At 42.3% G+C, this 21,334-nt stretch overlaps 1 protein-coding gene across 2 annotated transcripts in view; it reads right to left on the bottom strand.

Moving 5' to 3' along the window:
* Positions 1–20,436, bottom strand: part of SHFL (shiftless antiviral inhibitor of ribosomal frameshifting) — a 31,616-nt gene extending 11,180 nt beyond the window's left edge. For both annotated transcript variants that reach the window (XM_033173351.1, XM_033173352.1), the window contains exons 1-2: positions 20,301–20,436; positions 879–1,020 (exon numbers count right to left, since the gene is read on the bottom strand). In XM_033173351.1, the coding sequence (XP_033029242.1) occupies positions 879–1,020; positions 20,301–20,330 (172 nt within the window). In that variant the 5' untranslated portion in view covers positions 20,331–20,436. The remainder of the gene's footprint in view (positions 1–878; positions 1,021–20,300) is intronic.
* Positions 20,437–21,334: the final 898 nt, after the last annotated feature.

The following is a 21,334-nucleotide window of genomic DNA, read 5'->3' as shown; positions in this document are numbered from 1 at the left end:
CATAAATGTGCTGACACTAGGAATTGAGAGCGTTCTGTGACCAGAGGAGAGGGAGCTGTATAAAACACAAGTCACTTTACAATGACTTGTACCCTTTGTTCTAATCGATTGCTGCAATGCATTCTGTGTGGGTCTGGCCTGGAGACTCCAGCTCAGGGCTTTAGCGTTGCGCCCCTTCCTTGGGGTTGCGCAGCTGGCGGCACAGCGCTCGTGGCTGTGCATCAGAGGTGGGTTTATTTTGTGGTGTTGATGGCGCAGAAAGCGCTAAAAAAGCTCAAATATCCTGTTCTAGTTGCTTGCAGCGCTTCCCCTCTCCTCTTGCAATGAACAAAGCAACACCATTAAAGTAAAGTAATGCTTTACTTACAAAACTCCAAAGGTCAGTTTCATGTGTTATTCCATGCAGCAGCAAGAACACAGGTAGAAAATTTGCAAAATATAGTGAAATAGCTCTAGGCAACACAGTCTGAGCTTGTAGTGAGCAATTTCAGGCATGTCCTATCTCGTTGAGTTCACATGGTGAAAGAGAATGAACCCAGGAAGAAACTTAATTTCCATGCTTCCAGGTGAGGGGCATGACCTAGCTGAGACTAGGAACACAGTTCTATGATCTTAACCCTTTCATTCATTAACTAGCCCCACGCTTTCTATTTGACTGTAATTTCCCACAGTTTGGTCATGTGTCATGGATGCCTTAGTTGAAATTCCTGCATTGCAGAGGAATGGACTAGATGACCCTTGGGTTCCTTTCCAACTCTATGGTTCTAAGCAGTCTCCGCCTCCCCAGCTGCAATATGGAGATGCCTCTTATGGCCCTGCAGGCATCCCCTTCTCCCATACAATCCAGTACTTCTGACCAGCACAAATGCCTGACTCACCTTCCAGCTCATTTTTGCAGAGAATGATGCGACTACAAGCGACCTTATGATTGTTGCAGAACTGCCTCATCAGCACCGTAGCCGTTTTGATGCTCACCTTCCCATAAAATTTCTCTCGCAGTCGACGAACACTTTTCTCCAGCTGCACCAGAAGTGTAAGATCACAGTTAGCCAGTTGGTCAAGGGAGAAAAAGAAAAAGCTTGCATAGCTTAGCCAGGGTTGTTTCTAAAGTCCACTCCTTTCATTGGGACCAAACTAGATGTGACACAAAACCCATCTTGAACAATCACATCAGGTTTGAAACAAACAAACAGTTGTGTGTGTGAGTCATTTAACACTTTCATCCCAGGCTGTGGGAATTACAAACCCCACTCCCACATCTTTCACATCTTTAGTGGAGAAATAATGAAGGCCCAAAAGAAAATTGGGAGGGATCTAAGGAAATCAATGTAGCTGCATAAGATGAGCTGAGAGTTAAGAAGGGCATGTATAAGAAATGGAAGAAAGGGGAAGTCACAAAGGAGGAGTATACATGAGTAGCCAACACTTGCGGGATGAAGGTCAGGCTGGCTAAAGCTCTGATGAACTCAGGCTTGCAAGAGAGGTTAAAGAATAACAAAGGTTTCTTTGGCTATGTCCGAAGCAGAGGAAGAACAAGCAAGTGGAAGGGCCTCTGTGTGGAGAAGACGGAGAAATGCTATTAGGGGACAGAGAAGAAGGCAGAACTAACTACTCAACACCTACTTTGCCTCTGTTTTCACCCAAAAGGAAAGTGATGCCTAACCTGGTGTTAACAGAATAAATAATGTAGGGGGGGGGGGCTATGACCCAAGAAAGGAAAAGAGGTAGTACTGTAAGTGAACAACTAGCTACTTCAAATGAATTTGAATCTCCAGGGCCTGGTGAGCTGCATCCAAGGGTGCTAAAGGAGCTCACGGATGTAATCTCAGAGCCTTTGTCTATGATAATTCTTGGAGAACAGGTAAGGTTCCTGCAGACTAGAGGTGGGCAAATGTTGTCCCCATCTTCAAGGGGGGGGGGGAGAAAACCCAGATAACTACCGACCACTGAGCTTGACACTGATACCAAGAGGGCTTCCTGTTTCCGGCGGTGAGAAATGGCTGACTCCCACACGATCAGACCTCAGCCATGCCGGTAATTCAGGGTTGATATGGGAGTAATTAGTCCTGGCAAACTCCCCAGGGTGGGGGAGGACTGTCTCGTAAACCCGCAGATCATCCGAGATTGTCAGCTTGCATCAAGGTGCAAGCAGCAGGATGCTGGGTCCCACTCTCCGAAGTCACACTCACAAGCCGGAAATATCTGCTTGATAAAATAATTAGATTTGAACAATAAACAGACATGTTCTGGGCCGAAGAAGACTGAGAAAAAATCTGCAGAACTGCACAGTCCCTGGTGTTTAAGCTCGGACTTCAAAAAGATTCTCATCATGGTGTTTGGATTTATGGAGGTGATTGGTACGTTGTTGTTTTTTTCTTCTCTATACCTACAATTGTTTTCTATGCCAAGCCTCATTAAGAAACCTATTTGGGGGGGGCGGAGTACAGATGGACTTCTATTTGTAATTAAGGATTCAACTGTGCAGCTTTACTTAGACTTGACAAAGACTTGATAAAGATAAAAGAAGAAACAAGATGGCACTTGTTAATATGGTGCAGCACGGAAAAATGAGAATTCCTCCCTTCTTCGAGGGAAGTGGGAAATACTTGCTAGCTGACTTTATAATGACTTGAGATAACAATTTGGGACAACATACAGTGCATCTGTTTGCAGAATTTCTTCATTATGAGTGAGAGAGAAAGCTAAATGGATGTCTAGCAACACCCCCTTCTAGGGCTCAGAGTGGGGATTTGTGTGCTCTCTGGGAAAGCTGATCGATCGCCAAATGACATATCTGTGGAATACAGTTCATTTACATTGCAATATTGCACACAGTATGCTCAACAATTTTACAATGCGAAATTATTGTGAACGGTAACAATTTATCAACTTGGGAGTTACTGCATCATTAAACTTCAAACGACAGGCTTGGACAACGGCCCAGATTGGAAGATTGGAATGCAGTCAGGAAAAGCTGCACTGGCAAATAGACAGTTGAAAAAATATATACCGGTACCGGTATACACAAATAAAGCTGTACCCGATGGATGAAAGGATATATGATTTTTGACATGATTGAGCATCGCATAGCCAGGGACGGGTAACTTTAAAGCGTTAAGATCAGAAACTGGAAAATATGAGAACAACAAGAAGGCAGAAATGAAAATATTGGACATATACTACAGAGGTCCAGACTATGGGAAGCCCGGGGGGATTACTAATTTGGTTGGTTTTTTTGTTTTTGTTTTTATTGTTTTTAATTGCATTATGATTTGATGGATTTGTTAATTGCCTGTTTTTATTGGAAAATTAATAAAAATGATTTTAAAAAGACATTGATATCAAGAACAGGTAATTCAACAGTCAGTCTGTGAGCACCTAGAAAAGGATGATGTGATAACTAAGACCCAGCATGGGTTTCTCAAAAATAAGTCATGTCATATGAATCTCATTTTTCTTTTTCTTTTTTTTATGTACTTACAAGCTTGGTGGATATTGGGAATGCTGGTGACATAGTGTATCTTGATTTCAGTAAGGCTTTTGACAAAATCCCCCATGATTATTCATGCAGAGAAGCTGCTAAAATGTGGGATGAACTGTTTGGTGGATTTGTAGCTGGCTGACTGACTGAACACAAACATACTCATTAATAGTTCCTCATTATCCAGGCATCTGTCCTGGGCCCATTGTTGTTCAATGTCTTTATAAATGACTTGGATGAAGGAATTGAAGGGATGCTCATCAAATTTGCAGATGACACCAAGCTGGGAGGGGTAACAAATGCCACAGAAGACAATCGGAATTCAAAGTGACCATAACAGATTGGAGAACTGGGCTCAAGCTAACAAAATGAATTTCCATAGGGACAAATATAAGGTCCTGCACTTACGCAGGAAGAACCAGATGCAAAAATATAAGATAGGGGGCATCTGGCTTACAAGCAGTACATGTGAAAAGGATCTAGGAGTCTTGGTGGACCACAAGCTTAACATGAGTCAACAGGGTGATGCAGCAGCAAAAGAAGCTAATGCTATTCTAGGCTACATAAACAGCAGTCTAGTGTCCAGATCAAGTGAAGTAATAGAAGAATCATAGAATTGAAAAAGGCCACAAGGGCCATTCAGTCCAACCCCCTGCCAAGCAGGAAACACCATCAAAGCATTCCTGACAGATGGCTGTCAAGCCTCCGCTTAAAGACCTCCAAAGAAGGAGACTCCACCACACTCCTTGGCAGCAAATTCCACTGTCAAACAGCTCTTATTGTCAGGAAGTTCTTCCTACTGTTTAGGTGGAATCTTCTTTTTTGTAGTTTGAATCCATTGCTCCCTGTCCGCTTCTCTGGAGCAGCAGAAAACAACCTTTCTCCCTCCTCTATATGACATCCTTTTATATCTTTGAACATGGCTATCATATCACCCCTTAACCTTCTCTTCTCCAGGCTAAACATAGCCAGCTCCCTAAGCCGTTCCTCATAAGGCATCGTTTCCAGGCCTTTGACCATTTTGGTTGCCCTCCTCTGGACACGTTCCAGCTTGTCAGTATCCTTCTTGAACTGTGGTGCCCAGAACTGGACACAGTATTCCAGGTGAGGTCTGACCAAAGCGGAATACAGTGGTACTATTACTTCCCTTGATCTAGACGCTATACTCCTATTGATGCAGCCCAGAATTGCATTGGCTTTTTTAGCTGCTGCATCACACTGTTGACTCATGTCAAGTTTATGGTCTACCAAGACTCCTAGATCCTTTTCACATGTACTGCTCTCAAGCCAGGTGTCACCCATCCTGTATTTGTGCCTTTCATTTTTTATTTTTTATTTTTTTTTGCCCAGGTGTAGTACTTTGCATTTCTCCCTGTTAAAATTCATCTTGTTTGCTCTGGCCCAGTTCTCTAATCTGTTAAGGTCATTTTGAAGTGTGATCCTGTCCTCTGGGGTATTAGCCACCCCTCCAAATTTGGTGTCATCTGCAAACTTGATCAGGATGCCCTCAAGCCCATCATCCAAGTCATTGATGAAGATGTTGAATAAGACTGGGCCCAAGACAGAACCCTGTGGCACCCCACTAGTCACTTCTCTCCAGGAGGAGGAGCCATTAATGAGCACCCTTTGGTATCACTCTCTTCTGCCATGGTCAGACTCCTGCATTGCAGTTGGTCAGATTAGATGACCCTTGGGGTCCCTACTAACTCTACAATTCTACGGTTCTATAGCAGCTCTGTGCATAATTTAAGTTGAAATGGCAGAAAGGGGGAAGTTGCACCTTCTATTACTGTTATTATTTTAATCCCTGATGTGATGGCTATCAGTGTGTTAAATCCATCTTTAGCAAATGTGGTGGATTCCAGATGTTGCTAAACTTAACTCCCATCACCCTGACCATTTAGCCATGCTGGCTGGGGCTGATGGGAATTCTACAACATCTGGAGAGTCCCACACGTATGAAAATGTAATTTTGGAGCACAAAAAAACCCATCCTTTCCAGATGTAATTTTCAAGGACAACAGATACCCACTGGAACAGAGGCATAGCATGGGGGAAGCCATGGCCCTGGAAGCAATTTTGAGAGGGGGTGCAAACAGGCGCCCCCCATAGCAGGCTCCTTCATCAGAGCCTGGCTCCACGCCAGAAGGAGCTGCGCCTTGCCTGCGGCGCTTGTGCCTGGTGCAGTTCCGCCACCCGGGTCAGGCCTGACTGGGGGAAGGAGAGCAGGCGAGTGGGTGGCAGCCAGGGCACCTTGCGCCTGGCGGCAGCAGCTCTACAGTGACCCAGCAGCAGAGAGCAGCCCTCCTCAGCCGTGGTGAGGTGCGCTGAGCCTCAGTAGCTCTGTTGATGGGTCAGGTCTGACTCAGCGGTGGACAGCAGGAGAGTCAGCAGCAATGCTGTTACCCACCCTCCTTGGCTGAGAGACACCTCGCGCCCGGCTGCAGTAGCTCCACTACCGGGCCACGTCTGACTTGGCGGTGGAGAGCATCTCACATCGGCTCCAGCAAGGCACGCCCATCCCCAGCAGCTCTGCCTCCATTGCCGAGTCAGGCCTGACCCAGTGGCAGAGAGCAGGGAGACAGTGGGCAGCAGCTTCCCTGCCCCTCTCCTACCCTGAACTGTGGCACGCAGGAGGGTGCCCTCCACGCCCCCCCCCCCGGGGGCTCCACTGCTGTACTGGAAACCTGATAGTAGACAGATACACACACAAAACGGATGGCTTGCCTAACCACCCTTCATCTGAATATCACAGGGCAGTTCACAAATAAAAATACAAAATGACAATACAAAATAAATAACAAAACAAAAACAAGCCAATAACTCTGCTCCCACAAACACATTTAAAAGGCCCTAGAATGTTAATAAGATGAATGCCTGGTTAAAGATAAATATTTTCGCCTGGCACCTGAAGAAGGCACCAGGTGAGCCTGATCACTAGGCAGGCAGCCCTGCTGGCAAGCGAGGGCAACTTTGTTTGAGATTGCATCACAAGGGATACTCCCCGTACCTTTGCCCCCATGCCTTCAGTTTGCACAAGATAAACATGACCCCAAGTGTCTCCATGACACCATCCTCATGCAACAGCAGAGGAAAATTGCTCACAGTTTGCTGAAGCTCTTAGTGTGGCAGACCACACTAAGGAGGAATGCCATGCTGAGGCTCTATTCCTTTTCTGCAGATAAGTTCTCTGCACTTAAACATCTGCTGTGCTGATGGCTCTTTTGCTCATGACAGATGTTTCCATTTCTAATGAAACCAAAGATCTGGAGGTGGAAGCCACGGGCTGGCCATTTGCATTTGAGAAATTTGTCCATGCAAGATTAGAGATTAGCCTGGGTACTGCCAATCCTGGTACTGTGAAGGCTGCTGAAATTCAGCTTTCCTTGGTGAATGATTTAGATTGGTTTTTGTCAGCATGCAGGACACCCAGCTGCCACATTCCAGCCTCTCAAACGCCACCAAGGAGAACTGGCTGCATTTTGCCTTGTTAGGGAAATTAATGCCCTGCCATTATAAAATCATAGGAATAGGTGCATCTAAACATATACATGTCCAGAAAACAGCCAACTACATGTAATGCAATAGGAATGCTTCTGCAAATGGCCTTGGCCTATGCAACATAACTCAGTTATATGGTAACAAAGTATCCAGATATGCCTATTTACAGTGGATATTTTCACTTAGCCTTGTTTCTCTATGAATCAACCAATTTCTTGATGAAATATAACTTTCACCAGTGTTATAAGAACACTAAGGTATCAAATATAGAATAAATGTTCATAAATGCACAAGGTAAACACATGTCTGAAATAGTACAGGAGAGCAATCCTGAAGCTTATATTGACTCTTAATACATTCAAATTTCTGAGGAAGGAAATGTCTTGGAGAAACCTTTCCCAGTAGTTCTTTTCACTTACAAATCCTGTCAAGGGCATACCTGTGTATGAACAGGGTGGGCCTGTTACCTGGATTCAAGAACTAAAGTATTTACCATCTCAGAAGAACGGCCAGGCTGCTGCCCAGGTAATACAATCAGTAAAACATTATCAGGTATCCCAGCAAACAGGAGAGAAGCTAAACACTCAGATTTCTGTGATGTGTGTATGATGCCATGTTGGGCAATGTCTAAAGTCTTTAAAGGTTCCTGCGCACTTTGTTCTTGGTCTCTCACCTCCTTGCAAGGGGGGCGGGGACTCTTGTCACAACAGAAAAATAAAGATCTGCCTTGCTTTCACTGGATCCTGCCTCCGTCCATTCTTCCCTGACCGACCATGGACTTAAGGAGTCCCTTAGGGAGGTGGGCAGCAAAAGCCAAGCCCCAATTTTTCTACATCACCAGTAAAACCTGTGCTAAAATAGTAGAGAGAGCAATACAGGAGCCATGTCTGACCCCTGGGCAGCCTTGAGACTCCTCTAGTCACAAAGCAGGAAATCCTGAGCCTCTCCTCTGCGAAACATGTAACGAGTATTGATAACTATCCAAGCAGACTTGTCAAAAGAGCAGATATCTATGCATAATCTGTGAAAATGGATTCTGGAGTCAAGATATTCACTGTTTCAAAGGAATGGCCCAGACTGGCCAGAAAAAGGCAATCAGTAAACATTATCTGATATCTTGACAGACAGGAGACAAGCCATACATTCAAATTTCTGTTGTAGACCGCCTCTGATGCTTGTATAATGCTTTTGGGTAGTCTTTGGGCAATTTCTGAAGCCTTTAAAAGCTGTTGCACACCTTTGTTCTGGGTCCTCACCTCCAGGCAATCGGGGTGGGGTGGGGTGGGGTGACTCTGAAAAATCTTCCTTGCTTTCAATTGGTTCCTCTCTCCATACCATCTTCTCCAACTAATAATGAACTTAGGTGATACTTTGTCCCTCAAAGGGAAAGTTGGGTTGTAAAAGCCAAACCCCCATTTTTCTGTGACAGCCTTGCTTCCAAATAATGGATTCGCCGTAGCTGCTATTTAGCATTGTGTGTGAAAGAAGCCAGTGAGCTGACCTTTTCTGCTTGTAGGTATTTGAACAGCTGAACAGTCCATACAGCTAATAAACATGGTCAAACAGTAGTTTTGCATTCCAAACGTTCATAATTTCTTGTTGCTAAAACATGAGCTTTCAAAGTTACCGGTATATGATCAACACCCCTCAGTCAGCTGCACAGCAAGAAAAAGCTAAAGCGACTGAAAAGTTGCAAAGCTTATTAGTTTTCCCAGCACTATTGCTCAAAAACTGGTTGGTAATACTGGTAGTTGATATAAGAATTCTAAGGTTCCAAATATAAAATAAACATTCATAAATGTACAAGGCAAACACATACATAAGTATATAAACCACATGTCTGAAATAGTACAGGAGAGCAATCCTAAAGCCATTTTGACTCTCCCAAACCATTTTGACTCTCCCAAATTGACCTCAAATATTTCTCTGCAAGGAGGAAGAAATGAGAAAACCTCTCCATTGTCTTTTGCTTACCTGTCTTAAGGGTGTATTTGTGTATGAATAGGGTGAGCCTGTTACCTGGATACAGGAATTAAAAAGTATTTACCATCACAAAAGAATGGCCGGGCTGCCCAGGTAAAGCAATCAGTGACCATTGTCAGGTATCCTGGCAGGCAGGATTTCTGCTGTAGACCATGTCCTTCTGTGATGTATTTCTGCTGTAGACTGCCTCCTTCTGTGACGCATGTATGATGTTTTTGTACTGTTCTAGATTCTGATTAAGACACCACTTTTGATAAAAGTGAGCTCTGGCCCATGAACACTTACATCACAATATATTTGCTAGTCTTTAAGGTGCCACAACAACCTTTGCTATTCCCCCAACCTCCAAGGAATTACACATAATTACTTCACCTGGAGCACAAGCACATTTCTGCTTTGAAGGCTGTATTTAGTCAAGGCCTCAAATACTAAACTTTGGATATGTAGCACCTTGCTCTTCTTTTACTTGATGTCATGGACTGGCTGGACACAGAGGAATTGTGGGAGGTATCAGCTGAGAGCCTGGGGAGTAGTGGTGGGGAAATGATGAGTGGTCAGAGGGAGAAGACTGGGGGGAGGAGGAGGTATCAAAAGCTGAAGGAGTAACAGGGTTTAGTGAGCAGGGAGAGTCTGTGGCAAAAAGAAGCCCAGAAGTGGAAGCAGGAGGAGGGAGCCAAGGGGCAGACATAAGTCAGGGTGAGGAGGCACTGGTGTCTCCCCCTCCTGCTGTGACATGCTCCCCTCCCTCCCCCCTCTCCTAGCACCAGGAGTGGTATGAAGAGGGTGGAGCAGAGATAGGTGTGTTCAATTGGTCTCAGATTGCTTGGGAAGGACAGGGGGGGCACAGGGAGGAGACTTAGGCAACTGCGGGAAGCAGGGGACCTTCACTACTACTTCAAAGGGGCAAGACTTACCGAGCAGCTGTGCTCATTAGGCCTGGCACACCTGAGAGGCCTTGTTTCTACTTCTAAATAGTTAACTTCACATGCTCCGTGTAATTTATTGCAGCCTGGCTCCCTGACGTTAGGGCAGGCTAAACTGAGAACTAACTAATGTGGTATAAATGTAGAGTGTGGAATTCTAAGCAGGGAGACACAAACACTTGCTTAGGCAGCAATCCAGATCCCCTTAGTGCCGGGCAGAGAGGGCTTCGGATTGGGCAGAGGTGTCCTCCATCCAGCATTGACAGACTCTGCTGGCTTGCATCTTCAACGTCACTCTGCCAGTACAGGGTTCCCCATTCTGCCTACCAAATGTGCAGACAGGTAGAAGTACCACCGGTGGTATTCCCACAAGTGGTCTGTGGAAAGCCTCCAATTAGTTGGGACTGAAGCTGCACAGGATCTGCTGGATCCCCAGGTAACCCTACTACTGCTGCGCCAGCTCAAGGCCTGCCTTCCCAGTCACCATCTGTGGCTGGTGATAGGGATGGGGCAGCAGATGCAGTGGCAGCTCCAATGCTCCAACCCCCACCCCCCACCCCACCCCACCGCTGCCAGCCGGGGCTTGGATTGCCCTACCCACCCTCAGGTTCTCTGAGTAGTCTTGTAGTTCTCTGAGTAGTCTACTGCACAGGGTAGCAGTGCTGATTCTATGGTATGAACCAATAGTTCTTAAACTTTTCTCCTTGGGCCACATTTTCTTTTTTTTCTTTTTTTATAAATATTTTTTATTGATTTTATCCAATTACAAACAAAAAACAGATGATTACAATAACTTTGTAAATAAATAATAGTTTACAGATTATATCACACCAAACCTATAAATCATAGATCCATGAACTTCCCTTCCTTCATAATATGTCTTCCTTATATCTTAATTTATATTTCGCACTTTAAGTACATTTCCATACATTTAGTTCCTCCTCTACATCTTATTTCTAACTTTCCATCCTCTCTTCCAAACTTATATAATTCCAATCTTTACATATTTCACCTTCTAACTTTGATTTTATATTACCATCTTCATTCTTATTTATATGCCTTGAGTTGTATGCCCATATTTCACGTCTTACAAACCTTTTCCAAATATTCAATAAACTTTCCCCATTCTTTTTTAAACGTTTCCTCCCCCTGCTGTCTGACTCTCATTGTCATTTTAGCTATTTCCATATATTCAGTGATTTTCTGTTGCCACTGCTGCACAGTTGGTATTGTCTTTTGTTTCCAGACCTGGGCCAGCAGTAGTCTCGCTGCGGTTGTAGCGTAAAGAAAAAACTTTTGGTCTGGAATTGTAATCTCTGGTCCGACCATCCCTAGAAGGAATGCCTCTGGTAATTTTTTGAAGGTATACTTAAATATTTTCTTAAGTTCGTTATAGATACTTTCCCAATATTGCTTTACTAAATCACATGTCCACCAAAGATGAAAAAACTCCCCATCATTCACCTCACACTTCCAACAATTTTTACTTCCTTTTTTGTAAAGTTTCTTGAGTTTAATTGGAGTGAGGTGCCTTGGGCCACATTTTCAGAATAAAAATTTGCTCGCAGCACACCAATTTTTAATTGATAAGAAATATATTGGAAAACCAAAAGAAACAACAACTAGCAGTGCTTGATTTATAACACACAACACAACTGCTTTATAATATGATCATGTGACATCCATAAAGTATAAAACAATGCAGAGGCTCTCAGTGGGGGACTTCCGGTCTGGTCTTCGCCACCGTCGGATGCGCGTTTTCGGAGCTTCAAGTTTGAAGCCGTAGACGCGGCAGCTGGCTGGAGATCAGGAGGGGGCAGGGCTCCGGGTCCCCCCCATACCCCAGGGTGGGTGTCGCTGGGGTGAAGCAAGAAGCGGCAGCTTGGGGGCAGAGGCAGCGGCGAGGCGCGAGGGACTCCAGAAACGCGGAGGCGGGAGGAGCCTGGTAGCCGACAACGCAGCGGTAAGCCCCTGAAAGCGGCGCTTTTCTCTCGGCCAGCAGCGAGCCCAATACCGAGGTGATACCGAGACCAGATTTCCTAAAACAATAAGCTCCAAAAAGACGATAACGAGCCCCACAAATAGTTGGGGAGAAAAGAGGCATCCCGGAAGGGAGAGACATATCGGAGCTTTCGCAAACAGCGAACTAGTTAAATTTTAAGAAATTAGCACTTACAGTGCAAAGGACTCTCTCTTCATTAAATTATAAAGACCAAAGGACCCCCCCTCAAAGACAGGGGGATAGGGGACATTAAGACGACGAAATGTTTGGACAAGCTATCTGTGTTGAGACCAAAGGGTAGAAAGACACGAAAAGTTCAAAATGGCGACGGGAAGAGAAGTATCACATTAGAAGGCTTTTTAAGTTCAAGCCATAAAGGTGGACAATAGAACTAAAGCACTTTTAAAAAGCTCCATGTACTTTATTGCAACTTTTCTGCTCAGTGCTGAGATATCCATTGCACTTCACCACTTTGTATTGCTGGGTACAGCTTAAAACGCTCTGTCCTGTTTAAAGCACTTTATTGCTCTGTATTATTTAAAGCACTTTAGCGCCCTCTATTGCTTTGGAGGCTAATTTAGCTGCTCAATGATGTGTTATTTAGTGCACATTACCATTCTGTTCTGAAGATTAACTTTGCAGCTCAGTGTCGCGATATTCAGTGCACTTTATCATTCTGCTCTGGGGGCTAATTTTGCTGCTCGGTGCAGTGATATTCAGTGCACTTTACCATTCTGTATTACTGGGTATAGTTTAAAATACCTGGGCCTATATAAAGAACTTTAATACTCTGTATTACTCAATGCACCTTAATGCACCTTATTTAAAGCACTTTAGCGCCCTCTATTGCTTTGGAGGCCAATTCAGCCAATGCTGTGCTATTTAGTGCACTTTACCATTCTGTTCTGGAGGCTAATTTCGCAACTTAGTGTGGCGATATTCAATGCACTTTACCACTCTGTATTACGGGGTATTGTTTAAAATATTTGGCCCTGTTTAAAGCACCTTAATACTCTGTATTATTCAATGCATTTCAGCGTCCTCTACTGTTTTGGAGGCTAATCTGGCTCAGTATTGCGATACTTAGTGCATTCTATCATTCTGCACTGCCAGGTACAGCTTAAAGTGCTTAAAGTGCTTTGCCTTGCTTAGAACACTTTACTATTCTGTACTACTTAAAGCACTTAGCGCCTCTTACAACTTGGGAGGCTATTGGGACAAACAAAACTACAAAGACTATAAAAGCTATACTGAGACATACATTGGGACACTGAACTGAGATATAAATTGAGAGACATATCCAGCCCGTTTTGCGAGAGACGGCAAGTTATAAACTGGACCTCTTAAATGAGGATAATTAAGAAGAACTACGACCCTAACGGTGGGAGAATCAGACCAACAAGCGATTTAATTGAAGACAGGACTCGGGATCAAAGATATTGAAGATTGATTTAATAGACGTACAGAGGCCTTTTCACTGTTGCCGTGGGGTCGGAGGCTTATGACCAAAGAGACGATATAGACTTCTTGGAAAAACAGATAAATGGCGTCCATGAATTGATATAGAGCAAATTGTTATTTGGCAACCCTGGCACTGTGCTCTTTCCTAATAAGACCCTCCCCCTTCTCTACCTTTCCCACACTCACCAATTGTTTTTTTTTCCTTTCCCCTTTTTCTTTTATTTCTCCCTCTTCCCCTTTCCCCCCCCCTGTTTCTCTTCTCTTTTTTCCTTTTGCTCTTCTTCTTTCTCTTTCGTTTTTTTCTCTCCTCTTTTTTTTTCTCCTTTCTTTTTTTTCTTTTGCTTCTGCTTAATACACATATTCCTTTTTTATTTTTTTCCCATTCCCCCTCCCCTTATCTTTTCTTTTTCTTTTTTTGGGGTGGGAGAGAGAAAGGTGCTCTCAATTTAAATCGAATGGTCTACTACAATGTCAAACAAAAAAAATTCTGTACCGATTCAGAACAGAAGAGGATCAATAATTGATTCCGACTCCGCAATGGATATTAAGGAGTTGATGTTAAATTTAAGAAAAGATATATTAGATCTAAAGCAGGAATTAAAGCAAGAAATTGGAGAAAATACCAAAAAAAATGAAGAACAATTCCAAAAAATGGGGGAAAAATTAGACCAGAATGTGAAGGCAACCGAATCCCTATCTAAACAGGTGGAGGATTTGGCAAAAAAAAATATGGAATTGAACACAACGGTACAGGATTTAAAAGGGAGGATGCACAGCGCGGAGGAAACCACAAAAAAACTGGTTCGGGAAGGAAAAGAAGTTAAAAAAGAGGTAAATAAGACCAAGAAAGAAGTCCTAAGCTTAAGATCGGAACAGGAAGCTATTCTAGACTCTTTAGCCATATTACAGATGCAAAGAAAAGAAAAAACTTTGCGTCTGAGAGGTATAGTAGAGGAAGTAGACGAGAAGCTAGAGGGGAAAATAGTGCCTATACTTGCAAACTGGTTGGACATGCAGGAACAAGAACTAGCTCTTAGCATTGAATCCATGTATAGAACTAATTCAAAAATTGCAAAAGCGAATAAATGGCCATCAGATTGTTTGATTAACTTCAGAGCAATGGATGTTAGAAATAGGATTTTACAAACTAGTAATAGAAAAAAACTGGAAATTGCGGGGAAAGAAATATCGATATATAAGTTTATCCCGAATAGACTATTAAAAAAAAGAGAAATATATAAACCCCTGGTGGAAGCATTAAAAAAAAAAGATATAAAACATAAATGGGAGTACCCAGAGGGGATATCTTTTTTCTACAAAGGTATGAGAAAGAAATGTTTGACTGGGGCGGATATGGAAAGATTCCGGAGAACTTATAAGGGGGATTTTGGAGAGAATAACCAACAAGATGTGGAAGTAGGAGAGTTAGTTGATGAAGAAGAATCCAACTAAAATGTATTTTATGATAAGTATTATTATTAAGTGAAAAATAAATGATGGAACTGAAAATAGTATCTTGGAATATAAATGGATTGAATGAAAAAACAAAAAGGAATAAAATATTTCATGTGTTAGAAAAACAAAAAAATGATATCATATGTTTGCAGGAAACACATGTTTTACCAAATCATCAAAAAATCTTGATAAATAGAAAACTGGGCCAAGAATTTATCGCCTCATATAAAAAGAAAAAAAGAGGAGTGATAATGTATATACATCCAAGACTTGAGCCAAAATTTATATACAAAGACGACCAAGGAAGAACTTTAATGGTAGAAATTCAATTCAAGGGAGAAAGACTGATTCTAATAGGAATATATGCTCCAAATGAAAAGAAGAAAGAATTTTATCAGGAATTGCAAGAAAAACTACATGAATATATAGGGGAGAGACTTATTATGATGGGAGACCTAAATGGGGTAGTGGAGCCCAAGGTAGATAGATCCAAAAAAAGATCTGACATCAAACAAAGTAGGCTACCCAATACATTTTTCCAAATGGTGGATATTATGGGACTATACGATTCGTGGAGATTCAAACATCCTTCAGATAAAGAGTATACATTCTATTCACATTCAAAGAAATCTGCCGGGAGAATAGATGCAATATGGACATCAAAGGACATACTCGGGGAGATCCATAAGGCAGAAATACATCCTAATATCTTATCTGATCATAATTTACTTCAATTAGATATAAGAGGGAGGCAAATAGGGGGTAGGAGATGGAAACTGAACGAAAATCTACTGAAGGATGACAAGATCTTATCACTGGCTAGAAAAACATTAAAAGAATATTTCCAAATAAACAACAACAATGAAGTCAACATTATGACCGTCTGGGAGGCAAGCAAAGCCGTCCTTAGGGGCTTCTTCATACAGCAGAATTCATATCAGAGGAAAATAAAAGAAGGGGAAAAAATAAAATTATGGGAAGAAATAAAAAGCCATGAAAGAGAATTATTTAATGACCCAGAGAATGAGACCATCAAAGATAAAATAAAGCTCCTACAGACTCAGTTTGAGATGATAATAAACGATGAGATAGAATGGAAAATTAAATCTACAAAGCAAAGATTTTTTGAATATGGAAACAAACCAGGTAGATTACTGGCCTGGCAACTGAAGGAAAAGAAAAATCAACGAATCATAAATAGAATTAAAATAGGAGAGAATTGGATCACTGAACAAGCAAAAGTAAATAAATGCTTTATAGAATATTATACTGACTTATATAAAAAGGAGGAGGAGGAAGGGGAAAAAATCAACACATATATTAATAAAAATAAATTAAAAGCGATACCTAAGGAAAAACTGGACAGTCTAAACCTATTAGTATCAGACATGGAAATTCAACAGGCCATTAAAAAATTACAACAAGGAAAATCACCCGGTCCTGATGGACTCACGGCCCTTTATTATAAAAAACTAGAAGAAGAGCTAATTCTACCATTAAAAAATACAATTAATGAAATCCTGCTTACTGGAGAGATACCAAACACATGGAAAGACAGTTTCATAACGTTAATACTTAAACCAGATACAGACCCTACTTCAATGGCAAACTACAGACCTATCGCACTTCTAAACACCGATTATAAATTATTTGCAGACATAATAGCCCAAAGACTTAAAATAGTGCTTCAAGATACAATTCATAAAGACCAGACAGGGTTTTTACCCAAGCGCCATCTAAACAACAACGTGAGGCACATTATCAATATTATCGAATATTTAGATTATAAGATAAACAAACCAGCGGCATTAATGCTTTTGGATGCCGAAAAAGCATTCGATAAAATATCTTGGGCATTTATGTTAGAACTGATGAGGCAGATGGAAATGGGAGATAGATTTTGTAAAGGAATTAATGCCATTTATAAGGAACAAAGGGCCAACCTTATAATAAATGGGACAATAACAGGAAGCCTTCCTATATGCAAGGGGACACGACAGGGGTGCCCACTTTCCCCCCTAATCTTCATTATGGTAATGGAGATATTAAACAACCAGCTTAGAGAAGATCCAGGTATTACAGGGATTAAAAAACAAGAGAGATCGTACAAAATAAAAGCATTCGCGGACGACCTAATCCTGACGACAGAAGATCCTCAAAAAAGCATTGTGCGAGCCATCGAAATAATCGAAGAATATGGAGGCCTGGCAGGTTTTAAACTGAATAAAGCAAAAACGAAGCTATTAGTAAAAAACATGTCAGAGAAAGAGGTCGAACTGTTGGAAAAGAGCACAGGCTTAAAGGTATGTCATAAAGTCAAATATTTAGGGATATGGATCAGTCCAAAGAATATAAATTTATTTCAAGATAACTATACACCTACCTGGAATACAATAAAACTCAACATGGAAAAGTGGAATAAACTTAAATTGTCTTTATTGGGAAGAGTGGCTACAATAAAAATGATGGTGCTTCCAAAGCTCCTATTCCTTTTTCAGACAATACCGATACTGGGGGGGGAAGATAAAATAAAAGAATGGCAGAGACACATAACGAAATATTTATGGCAGGGTCAGCGTCCTCGAATAAAGCACCTCAATATGATAGATATCAAGATAAGAGGAGGACTGGCCCTGCCAGATATAATATTATACTATGACGCTGCCTGTCTAACATGGATTGCTGATTGGTGTAGGCTTGATAACCCAGAATTGTTGGACCTTGAAGGTTTCAACCTAAGGTTTGGTTGGCATGCTTACCTAAACTACGAAAAGTACAAAGTACATAAAGATTTCTCTAGTCATATTATAAGAGGCTCTTTGCTGAAAGTTTGGCAAAAACACAAACATCTTTTAGAGCAAAGGATGCCATGGTGGAACTCCCCCCTGGAGGCTCAAGCATTAAGGCGTGGAAATACGAAGTCCAGCTGGTTGACATATCAGGACTTATTAGAGGAAAAAAATAACAAATTAGAATTAAAACCATATGAGAATCTAAAAGACACAGTAAATGATTGGTTTACATATTACCAACTTTTTGAAAGGTATAAAATGGACAGTAAATTAGGTTTTGAAAAAGGGCCATCTAAATTTCAATTAGAAGTAGTAAATTCTAAAACTAAAACCCTTTCAAAAGCATATAAGTTATTATTGGACTGGACAGTAATGGACGAGCAAGTTAAGTCCACTATGACGCACTGGGCTCAGGATGTAGGCCACAACATAATGATGGTAAGATGGGAAAATCTATGGAGATCTAGTTGGAGTTTCACAACATGTAATGTAATTAGAGAGAATATGATAAAGATGTTTTATAGATGGCATTTCACTCCTTATAAACTCTCAAAAATGTTTAAAAATGTGAGCAACATCTGTTGGAGGTGTAAGGAAGTTGGAAACTGGTACCATATCTGGTGGGAGTGTGGTAAAATAGCAAATTTCTGGAATGAAATACATTCAGAAATAGAAGAAATCTTTGGAACCAAATTCCCCAAAACTCCAGAGGCCTACCTCATAGGCATAACTATACCAGACATACCGAGAAAAATGAGGAATTTTTTCTTATATGCCTCAACTGCAGCAAAAATCTTAATTGGGGCTAAGTGGAAAAGTGCAATAATACCATCCAGGAGGGAATGGTTATACAAAATTTTAGAATACATAGAACTTGCATATCTCTCAGAAAAGATAAAAGATAACCCGAGAGAAAAGTTCACTGAAGAATGGAGCAGATTTATGCAATACCTAAAGGAAAAATGCAGTATTAACACAGTACTAGCTTTGGAATAACCCCTGTTATCTGGAAAACGACACAGGAATTAAAAAAGCACACAAGATTAAACCACCAAGAAATATAAGAAATAAAGTAAAAGAGGTCGGCGTCATAATTTTATTTATGATGATCAATTTTCTTACATATCTTGATGAAGAGATTGACAGGGAAGTCAAAGAACGATATTGTTTGGCAATCTGGTCTTACCGTGGTAGGCGGAAGGCTAGGAAGAACAAGTTTATATATATATTTTTAAAAAAAAAACAACAACAACAACAACTTATGTAATAAAAATATAATTGATTGAAAATGAGTTTGGAAGATGTTAAATTATTTGGATATATGTATATGTATTGGTATAAGGTATTGTAATTGTATTATTGTAACTGTAATTGTATGAATGTAACTGGATGTGTATATGTGTATGTGTGAATTATGTGTAAATGGAATTGTATAATGTATCACAATAAAAAATTAAAAAAAAAAAAAAAAAGTATAAAACAATGCAGCTAAGCATCATTACCAAACAAATTTTTCACAATCAACCCTCAGGCAGGCTTATAATTTTTTCAACTATTATAGGTGATTTTGTTTGTTGAGCAATCAATTCCACCATCTAGTAAGATATAATTTGCATCTTACCTGATACTTTTATCCATTTTTAGAAACATGAACGTTGGCATTTCTGCTGTTCCAAAAGCATTTCAAAATATTGAACATTATTGTTTGCCAGATTTCCATATTTTGACAACTGATGTCTTTTCATCTTGTTTGGGACACCATTGGAATCTGAAAGCATCTCACCACAGATCAAACACATAGGCTGAGAGATGTTTTCATCTCCAGTCCATGTAAAACCGGGGATCAGATAGGTAGCCACATATTGTCCACAAACTATCTTTTTGGGAGTCAAATTAAACAAGTCTTCTCTAGCACACTATTTTAATGGTGATTCTGGATCACAACTAGGATTTCCCTCAGTGCGCTCTCTCTCTCATTTTGAAATATATATATCAGTCACCAGCCATAGATCTAGATATATGGGGCAGAATGCAATTATCATTAATGGGGAGAATCTCAGTGATAAAAATGAATATTCTCCCAAAAATGTTTTTATTCCAAACAATTCCAATACTTAATGACACTTGATAAAAGTGACCTATGTTGGAAATGTAAGGAAGCAACTGGCACATTTTATCATTCATGGTAGTAGCACAAAAATGGAGAACAGATGCAGTACGGTCACTAGAAGACCGGCACCTTAAAATACGTATTAGATTACAGTATATAGAACTCGCCAGCATGACAAACAGATTAAGAAAGTTGATAATTATGGGCTGCTTCTCCGCTGGTCCCCCGCCCGCGCCAGATAGTTTTAAACAGAGGTACGTCGTCACGTCATCTGCCTACAGCTGTTGGCCACTGCAGCTAAATGGAGCCTCCAGGTTCGAAGGCAGTGCACCTCTGGGCACCAGGTTGGGGACGGACGAACTAGAGGATGGTTGCTTCTTCATGCCTGACTTGTGGGCTGCTTAACTGCTGGAGGCGAAGGCCCTTTGGTCTGACCTCCCCAGAGCTCCCCTTCCTGTCCCCTTGGGGTCGTTTGCAAGCCCCTTTCTCGCCCCTGGCGGCGGATCCCTCAGACCTGGCGGGTTCTCTGCCCCAGCTCGGGGGGTGTTTCTTCTCCCTCCCTCCTTCGGGGGCCACGAAGGGCGACGCCTACCTCCACTTCATCCTGCCTTCCCCGGTGCATCGCGCGGCGAGAGGCGGAGGGCTCTGCCCGCCAAGGATGCTGCGCCCGCCGCCGCGGAGTCCGGGGGGGGGGCGACGGAGGAGGGCGGAGAGCGCGCAGCCCAGCCCAGCCCAGCCGCCAACGCCGCCGCTTTCACTTTCGCTCTGCGCGGCGCTGAGAGCCCGCCCCGCCCCCGCAGCAGGGCCGGCCGGCCGGGGAGACCGCGCTGGCGGGGCGGGTGTGCCTTCGCCCACTTGGGGTGGTTTCTTGAGAGAAGGAAAGGTACTTTGAACCCACCTGCCCGCGCGGCGCAACTCCTTTCCTCTGCGCCCATTTCCATCACAACCACGGAGCCAACATTCAACAGGTGTAGCTTTCCTACTGGCCACCGCAGCTCCGCACTTGGATGTCTGCTACCTGTTGAATTTTTGCTTTCTAATCGGCATGTTTGTGCTTCGCGCGACTATCGAAGTCGCCTCTCTTCCCTGTGCCAAAGTTTACGCGCAATTAGGTTGTTTTGTTTCTTCTGCTTCGCATCCTCGGCTCTTCCCACCCCGCATACGATTATCAATTCCTATATTGTTTCTTTTGCTCTTGAATACATTGATTACATATGTGAACCCACTCTTAGTCCAAGGAATTTAGGACATCACACCTTGTTCTGACTCCCCTCCATAGCCTACCCCATTTATCTCCCGAACAACCCTATGAGGCAGGTTGTTGTTGTTGTTCAGTCGTTCAGTCGTGTCCGACTCTTCGTGACCCCATGGACCAGAGTACGCCAGGCACGCCTATCCTTCACTGCCTCTCGCAGTTTGGCCAAACTCATGTTAGTAGCTTCAAGAACACTGTCCAACCATCTCATCCTCTGTCGTCCCCTTCTCCTTGTGCCCTCCATCTTTCCCAACATCAGGGTCTTTTCTAGGGATTCTTCTCTTCTCATGAGGTGGCCAAAGTACTGGAGCCTCAACTTCAGGATCTGTCCTTCTAGTGAGTACTCAGGGCTGATTTCTTTGAGAATGGAT

This window comes from Lacerta agilis, chromosome 16 (genome assembly GCF_009819535.1).
Source record: "Lacerta agilis isolate rLacAgi1 chromosome 16, rLacAgi1.pri, whole genome shotgun sequence".
Lineage (NCBI taxonomy): Eukaryota > Metazoa > Chordata > Lepidosauria > Squamata > Lacertidae > Lacerta > Lacerta agilis.
The sequence above is the reverse complement of the archived record's forward strand: the minus strand, read 5'-3'. Positions and strand labels throughout refer to the sequence as shown.